This window comes from Poeciliopsis prolifica, unplaced genomic scaffold (assembly GCF_027474105.1).
Source record: "Poeciliopsis prolifica strain line A6 unplaced genomic scaffold, Auburn_PproV2 SCAFFOLD005, whole genome shotgun sequence".
NCBI classification, from domain to species: Eukaryota; Metazoa; Chordata; class Actinopteri; order Cyprinodontiformes; family Poeciliidae; genus Poeciliopsis; species Poeciliopsis prolifica.
Window position 1 is genome coordinate 14,838,131 of NW_026562380.1, and position 9,370 is coordinate 14,847,500.

General features: G+C 39.0%; 1 protein-coding gene across 1 annotated transcript; it reads left to right on the top strand.

Moving 5' to 3' along the window:
• Positions 1-1,375: 1,375 nt before the first annotated feature.
• sf3b5 (splicing factor 3b, subunit 5) lies at positions 1,376-3,569 on the top strand. Its single transcript, XM_055029661.1, has 2 exons — positions 1,376-1,464; positions 2,959-3,569. Exon 2 carries the CDS (start codon positions 2,985-2,987, stop codon positions 3,243-3,245), a length of 261 nt encoding a protein of 86 aa, XP_054885636.1. The 5' UTR covers positions 1,376-1,464; positions 2,959-2,984; the 3' UTR covers positions 3,246-3,569.
• Positions 3,570-9,370: the final 5,801 nt, after the last annotated feature.

Genomic DNA, 9,370 nt, shown 5'->3' on the forward strand with positions numbered 1-9,370 from the left:
AGAAGTTTATCTTTCATTTTGGGAGTAAATGCAGCTCAGCACCATGCTTCTGTCCAGCATCAGTTTACTGTTAGCAAAGTAATTTGTTTCCCCCCATTATTTTAATATGAATATAAGATCAAATATTACACAAAGCAAAACAGCAGAATAAACTGAACCAGTCCGCAGCCTCAGGGCATCTGCTTTGGATGCGCAGGAGTTCTCACCACAGCAGCATTTATTAGTACCACTTGTAAGCCACTGGAAATTTGTTTTGTTATTCGAATATCATCCTCAGACCAGCACAATAAATGCAATTTTATAACACATTTACAAGGGAAAAAAATTCTAAAAGTGGCATCCAACTTGACCCCTTTATTCTTTTACTTCTAAGCAGAATTCAGTGCAACAAATTTTCTACAGAAGCCACCAGGTAAGCAGAGCCCTTTTCTGTTTATTTTATTCAGCTGTTTTGTGCATCAAATGCTTTTTTAAGAACAATTTTTAACAAACAGCATCACGAGGGATCATTTCAGACAGAATAGAGTTAAGAGGTAGAGCTGTTTAAAGCATAGTCTCCTGGAGGCCATGGTGACCCTGGAGGAGCTGCAGAGATCCACCGTGAGTGATACACTCCACAAGGGTGACATATTTGGTATAGAGGCAAGAAAAAGGGACATGAGTTACCATCAATTTGCAGTGTGTTGCAGGACAAATTGGTTCTGAGTCAAACTTACCAGAGGGACCAGAGTGAGACCAGCAGTTTTTTATTGACTGAACCAGTTGCTAGTGGTAATATCTCCCCTGGTGGAAGCCAGTCTCAGCTCAGCCCTCTCACAATCTGCAGCAGATGGATTAGTCAGTGTATTCAAAAATATTATATTTGTTTCATATGAGATTTTTAATGCTAAAACATATGCTGAAAATAATTTGCATGAAACTGTGGCTGCAGGGTCCTCCTAAGTGCACTATTAACTTTATGGTTATTTCCTATCAACAACCAAATGCTACTGATAGAAAATAACAACAAAATTATTGCTACAATTTTTGTTTTATATTTAAGGACAAAATTGATAAATGTGCATTTTTTTCCCTTACGAGTCATGAATAGACCAGCAGATGTGTCTTTCTGTTCAAAATGTCCTCTTATTTGAAACTACCTGGGGAAAAAATTATAATATATATTTTAAAAACAATTCCCATATGTCCGGGAAGTCAAACAGAACAATTTGTATGGATTTCCTATTGTATTTGCCCTGTCATGCTTTCGTCTTGTGTGAATAATTCCTTATTTTATCAATCAAACAGATTTTAATCATAGTGTGTTCTACTCGCCGCGCAAACACTAACAGGAGCGAAATATTTGAAACGGAACCAAAGATTGAAGGCTGTGTTTTGACCGTTCACATTTGCAGGGTACTAACCGGAAGAGGTTGCCCAGTTGCTTTTCATCGAGGATTTAATCAGCGAGTGGGATATTTTTGTGTAAGTATGTTTGGCATTTATAGACATATTCGACTCTAAAACTGGCGTTTATAAACGAGTGTGGCGTAAATTAAAGATTCTGTCGGCTAACAACGAGTAGCTTTTGCTCACGTTAGCATTCAGGCTAACCGCATGCTAACTGTATGTTTATAACGTTTATAGAAGCGAGATAAAAGATGTATACACGGAGAAACTACTTGAAAATTAAAGTAAGACACTTAATCCCTGTTTGGGAGTAACAAATAACATCTCTAAATATGCTACGGCGCAAGGAAGAAGTAACCGAGACGTCTTTGTTAGACAGAACACCATATTTAATTATTATAATATCATTAATAGACATTTTACAGAGACAGTTATGTGACAATTTCATTGACATTCTAGTGCCGTTTGAAAACCGGACATTAAAGAAATTACTTTAAAGATGCACCGACAGGGATTGTTCCATGTATATTAAGAAATGTGCACGTACATTCAAATATTTTGCATTGTGTAATTATAACCACAGTTGTGGGGGAAAAAAGAGAAAAAGAAAACAAGTTTACAGAATCATGCGTGGTTTGTGCACACAAGTCACAAACCATGTTGCATTCAAGATTATTATATTATAGGTCTTTATTTGCGACTATATGCCTGTCCTAAAATCCCCAAAACCCATTAGATTTACAGATTTTCTGTAATTAATAGTACAGTCAATAGTAATTCTGTAGAACCAGCAAATACTTTGCTAAACAAAACTATACTTAGTGTCATATACTATTTTAAAGTTGCTCATGTTTAGTGGCCTTACTATTAGAAATAGTCTATAAACCTTATGATTTCTATTCATCAGATGTAGGAATGCAGTTCTTCTTAAATTCATGTCAAATTACCTTGAGGGAAAAACATAATCTAAATGCTTTTTTCTCAGTTTAAATGTCAAGTATGGCTGTAATGTCTGATGAGTGCAGTTTTGTGATGCCGAATTAAATAACGTGTTATTAATGATAGAAACCACTTACGGCTTCTTTAGTCACTTCCATGAATTCGGCATCATGTGCAATTCTTACCTTGAGGTTTCCATACCATTAAGGACTTCAAGACAGCTTATTCTTTTCTGAAAAGTTACTATTCCAACAAAATGAATACAGAAAAAAATTAAATAAAGCTCAAGTGAAAAGAGAGCCGGAGCAGCAGATCCTGGCACGTCCTGAGTTTACAAACACAAAACGGTTATTCTATATGTACATTCATAAACCTACTCGTCACTGAACCTACAGGAGCGAATTTGCTCTCATATCACCTACATGTCAGAGCTTAATAAATTGACATAAATTAACAGATGACATAACTTTTGAGACAGGATTAAGAAAAATCAAGTTCAGTTATTATTAAAAATAACTGGTGACACTGATAATAGTGTTAACATTTCTTTTCGATGACCTCATTTTCTTCTTACTCACCAGCGCAAACCTCTGTAACCTTTTTTTTTTTTTTTTTACTTTCCTCATTTAGACTCCGTCGACCTAAGCTGAGCCAGAATGACAGACCGCTACAACATCCACAGTCAGCTGGAGCATCTCCAGTCCAAGTACATCGGTACAGGACATGCTGACACCAGCAAGTGGGAATGGCTGGTCAACCAGCACCGTGACTCTTACTGCTCCTACATGGGGCACTTCGACCTGCTCAACTACTTCTCTGTTGCCGAGAACGAGAGCAAAGCGCGGGTCCGCTTCAACTTGATGGAGAAGATGCTGCAGCCTTGTGGGCCACCGGCAGACAAACCCGATGATGCTTAGAGTAAATTGTCATGACCTGCGGGCGCTTGTTTAATCACGGCTGGATTGAGTTGATGGACAGTTTTCTGCTAAAAGTTTGTCTGACCCACTTTAACAGCAGAATATGAATATTGTGTTTACCTGGAGACGAGTTAAAGTTATACTTTCCTCCCTGAACAGGGAGGAAAGTATAACTAGAGGTATAGAACTACTGGAAGATTGTAAAGTTGATGGAAAAACAAGTTCATATGTCGTCACCCAACTGTGTCTTTTTGTACTAAGTGATTGAGATGTATTTTGGCACAAGCTTCTTCTAGTTTGATTAAATTAAAATTTTGGTTTTTACTTGAAGTTTGATTTTGTATTTTATGGGTAATTTCATTCAACAAGTATGTTCCCTGATATTACTTTGCTGTTTGGTGACACTGTTTTATCATGGAATGACAAAGGGATGGCACACACTTTATATTTTGGCTTTATTTATAAGATGGATATACAATATGTAGCTCTGGTTTCAATAATCAGGTTTTCTCTGGCTTAAACTGATGTCCAGTTCTCTTTGGGATTTTTGAATTCTATCAGATTTCCTTTGTAGAGATTATAATTCATTCTTTGTGTCAACTTTTACAACTATTTATATACAACAAACACAAAGCACAAAATCTGATTCCTATTTATAAATCAAGATGTGCCTCAGAAACACTTAAGGACTTCCTGTGAAGCTGTTAAAAGTTTTCAGTTTGCATAAATTTAAAGAACAGAGGAGGGAGAAGCACACAGCTTTGGTTATACTGTGATCGCATCTGAATAAATGAAAATATTGGAGTAATTCAATTCAGACACCAAAGTGGATACTACACATGAAAAAACTATATTGTTATTATAGTTGTCACATAAATAATGGCTCTTGTTGCTTTTGAGGAAATATAAGATATCAAACTTGTTAATTTGTTTACTTTAAGTTTATCAGCTGATGTTATGTTCAAATAGTTAAAATAATGTGTTACACTTAAATACCACCTGACATTTAAAATCCCTTTTTTATTGTTAGCTAACAAAAAAAGTTAGCTGGATTGTTAGCTTTTCGTTAAGTTTAAAGTCAGTAGCCATAATAGCACTACGGCAATTGATTTTTCATTGTTAAGCTAATTACCAATGATGCTAATAATAGTAGGTATGCTGCAAATAATTTAGGAATGATAGGAACATGCCAAATGGTGTTGGCATGCTGAGGGGGGGAACAATGGTGGAGGAGGGCGATAAAGTTGCTTAGGGACCCTAAAAGGTTTGGGCCGGCCCTGAGCAGACATGCTGTAGAAGCACAGAGAACCCGAGTGCTACTGTTGAGGAAAAAACGAGCGACACCAGCCCCAGCAAGCTGAAGTCCAAGATACAACCTGCAGGCCATAAACATGTCAGTTTTTTATTAGCTCTTAATTATTTTTAAAACTAATAGGAAACGCATCTATCTACATGTCATAAATCCATTGTGTTAAATACATACACTTTCTTGTTGTTTTGCAGAGCTGCACCTGCGTTCGCTTCGTATGCGAGGATAAACACTAACGAGCTGAAAGTTCAAGATCTATTTGGCCTGGCAAGAGTCAAGAGAAAACAGCACACCTACGCATCCGCTCTCATGCGTGCGTCTGTGTGGAGCCGCCCACTCACACTGTGTCCGCCGAGATGTTCTCGGAGTGGCTTTGGATCATAGTGTGTGTTGGTTCGTCTGCATGTCACCATGTAAGGCTGTTGAAGTGTCAGCACTCCCAGTACATGAAAACCAAAACAAACAAAAAGAGGTCACATGTAAAGCTGCTTCTTTAATGTCTCAAGGAGTCTTGAAAGGCAGCACAGGACACAGCTTGAGATAAACACTGTGTACTGAAGGGGTTAAAGTGGTTCTAAATATGACTTTTTTGAAACTAAAAGCAGAAAGTCCGACATGTTAGCGCAAAACATGTTGCCACGCACAAACACAGACAGTTTGCCGGCGTGTAGGATGATTCACAGCCGTATTGGGACACAGGTCAGCAGGCCCAAAAGGAAAATTCTTCTGCTTTGCATCTTTTTGGGCAGTGTGTGTGTAGGGGTGTGTGTGTGTGTGTGTGTTTGGCTGGCGTCGGTATGTGCTGTTTTCTTGCTGGGGTAAGCCTCTGCCATCTGTCCACGCTGTGAGGCCGTGACAGTCAGGAGGACGCCGGTGCCAAGTCAGACACGAAAGCAGCCGTCACACAATCACAAACAGACTCACGAGAGTCCGGGCAGCTGCTCCCCGAGACGCGGAGCCAGAAGTGAACATCTTTTGAAAGCAGTTCACGGTGAATCTCGTTGGGAGAAATCACCGTTGCATGTGTCTTGCATGTTTAGTCATCACAGTAGAACTTTCTTTGGTTTGTTTCAGCTGACAACAGCAATATCAGATTTGATGAGTTCTAGAAAATAACCCGGAACGCCTTAAGGGAACAAGATGGATGAACTTTACTAGAATCAACAAGAGGGGTTTTGAATTAAAACTCCAATTCCCCGAGCAGGACACCAGATGCTACCGAGAACCAGTGTTGTCAGTAACGCGGAGCTAGACTTTTTTTCAAGTGGTGGCCAAAGGGTGAGCAAGGCTTTATCAGAGGGGTCCATATACAAATGTTCCGTTCCATTGAACGAAAGGAAAAAATATTTGTTTCCTTTCGTTGAAAATTAATTAATATAACTAGTGAGGTTATAATTCAAAGCTTTCATATGACATAGCCTACTTACATTTCAGTCATTATAAAACTTAATGGTTTTTCACATATTCTTACCAAACACATTTCAAGCAAGAGCTGGGAGATATAAAACATTACAGGGCAGCATGTCACTAAAACATGTTAAAAGAATCTGTCTAAAACACCATCTACCAGCACTAGCATGGCTAATATAAGAAACCAGGCACTATGCAGCGGTACACAACCATTTTTTTTTCTTTTTAGAAATGTATGACAAGTGCCGCCTCTCATTAGGAAGATAACAGCGGTTACCGCTGAGCGGTAAAATGTAAATAAATACCTGCAAAACTTCTCGATGGTGTAACTCTAAAGCCGTGGATGTGTTTTGGATCAAGCGGGAACCACATGTTAGTTTAACCAATGAACAGCGTCGGCCATCGGGCTGCCTTCAGGGACAGTCGGAAATTACAGATTTCCTGGCAAATCTTTGCCGATCTCATAAGTATTATATTTTAAAATTACCATTTCCAGTGGGGTGGCAGTAGGGGTGGCAAGGGCTCCGCCACTGCCCATGTCATAATGGTAGAAGAACAACAACCCCTGATTGACAGCATCTCCTCACGAGTAAAGCGCAGCGCATTTGATTTTACCACAATTCATCCACTTATATTGACAGCATCGTGTTCCCCAGGGAGTTCCAGATCAATACAAACTAGTGGACCAGGTTGCTGCGGGTTTTGAGAGTATTTTCCTATGGATAACACCCAACAAAAATGTAGACAGAATCAATTATATTCATTATAATGTGCTGAGCTTAACTAATTTAACTAGAGATGCAATTGAAGGTTTGTGATATTTTTGGAGGTCTCTGTTGTGTCTTTGTGCCAAATCACACAGTGCCTGATGGAACGGTGACCAAGACGCTGGAAGGACTCAAGGCCCTGAGTAAAACCATGCAGGAGCAGTCCGGGGAGTCCAACCCCCTGGACGTAAAACGACCGTGGAACTTCAACTTTCCAGTGTTTAGTGAATAAAGTCTAATCTTTTCTGGGTGTGCCGAGATGTGAGACTGTAGGCGCCTTTTGTGATTGATGTACCATTTTACAGCTGAAACGCCACACTGAAGCCTGGGACCTTCACAATTCTTTGTTTGCATTTTCTATTTTTATTTTCTATTTTTAAGTATTGACTACCACTTATTCATCTTATTCATATCCAAGTTTATCTTATTTACTTTTGTTTTTTGAATCTAATACATAACAATTTAGGCATTTTGCATTTTAGTAACTATTATTCAACTTATATATTATTGAGATTTACAGTATTTCCTTAATATTTTACTCAATTTACATTTTACTACTCTTTCGCTAATGGCCTGTTCAATGTTGTCAAATATTGTTTTACCATTTATATACCCTTTATCCATTTTTACAATTAATACTCTCCATTTGTATTTTATTACTCGTTAACAATTTACTATTTTTAACTGTTATCCACAAGTTCAAAGATTGTTTTAACAATTATTTACCGTATTACTCATTTTTAACATTTTATTAATGTCACAGTTTATTAACATTCACATATTATTTGAAAAATGCACTCATTTATAGTTCATTAACCCTCACATTTTCTTCTAACAATTAACTTTACTTTAACATTTTATTTTCTTGAATGTTATTGTTTAGCCTGTAAGAGGGACATTGTGATTTCGATCCGCCGCCTTCGGAGGCGTGGAATGCCCTATCTGTTTTACCCCCAACAATGAAATGGCATGAAAGACAACAGCAACGTTTGAAGACGGGTCAACATCGATAATGAGCCTCGGGGGATGTTTCCAGATAGGGGCAATGTCTACTCAGGATGGAGAGCCCTCTTAATTTGTGTGGTCTCTTTGAGACCAAAAGGGGGAGTTGTTGAGGCGCTTACCAAGGTCAAATACACACATATGCTTCTACACACATTACACTCTCATACTTTCACACAAAGGCCTTTGTACTTGTAACAGATACAGAAACTGAATCATCTCCTCACTCCCATCTCCAAGGAAATAAAAGTTTTAGGTGACGCAGGACATCGGATGACCACTGGGCGTGTTCTTAGATCATAAGCAACAAATCTTCCCGTTTTTAATGCTATGCTGTATAGACTTGGGGCCCCCTGTTTTTCACTTCTAGTCTGTGATGGTAAGCGTCTCTTCTTTAGCGCTAAAAAAGAATAAAAAACGTAAAGTCTGATTGCTTTGTGTTGGCTGATTTGCTGCTCGTGCGCTTGCACGTTTTTGGTCTATCGGGCTTAGAATACATGATGTTTTTCACAACAATATATAAATAAATGTATATATACATACATAAATATATGTATATATGTATAGATATATTCATGTATGTATATGTACAGATATATATATATATATAAACATTTTTCAGGACTATTCAGTGATTTATCATTTTCTCTCAACTCTCCTTAATGGCTGAAAATGCACCTCATCACTAACAGCCACAGTACAGAATCAGGAAACCGACTTTATATTCACCAAATCTAAAGTTCTAGCTCCCAAACTTTGGTTTGATGCAATAACCCTTAAATATCTCATCCAAGAATGTTCAAGGTTTGTTGGTGGATGGCAGGAAGGATCTCCAGTGTTCAATCTTCCAGTGAATCTGAAGAAGACCGTGACTGAATACAGTGTTGCTGTCTGATATTTTGATGACTCATGTAACGTGTCCGAAAAGCAACGAAAAGAAAGAAAAACCAACATGAACAAAACTCGACAGGAAAAATAAACGACACATACAGGAAGGAAGGTGAGGGGGGTGCTGTTTAGTGCGGCAGAGCTCTCCATGGTCACCACTCTTTGTATGATGTCACAACTAGTCATGCTTGTGATGTCATCGTCACTGTTCTCTTATGTAGCAAACTTCCACCTTCGGGTCATTGCTAGCTACACGATGACCAGTTCAGACGTACGCAAAGCGCCTATAAAGTCAAGGTTGACATTGTTTGCGGATCGAGATATGCCGTATCAAAGGCCACAGCATCCCAAAGGCGGGTTCAGATCCCAGCCGAGGGCGTGGAGAGGTGGACAACAACATCAAGGATGGAGTGAGAACAGAGCGTCTCCCGCTGAGCTCCAGAGAGAACTCCAGAGACTTGGCTCTCTCTTGGAAATGGAGCAAGCCAAGTGGTTTCAAGAGAACCAAAAAGTGCTCAGTCTGGAGAAAGAGCTGAAAGACACCAAAGCTGAGCTGGAAAAGCAGAGAAATCTGAAGAAGGTTTTTATTAACAGGGGTAAAGAAATGAAGAGAACACTGCTGGCAGTGGAGAAGTTTGCCGATTCTGAGACACTCAACCCTGTCGCCATCGCTTCCACTCTCCATGGCGAAGTAAGACACAAGAGGAAAAGGCTGCTGCAAGAGGACCTGGAGCAGCTGAAGGTGTCTT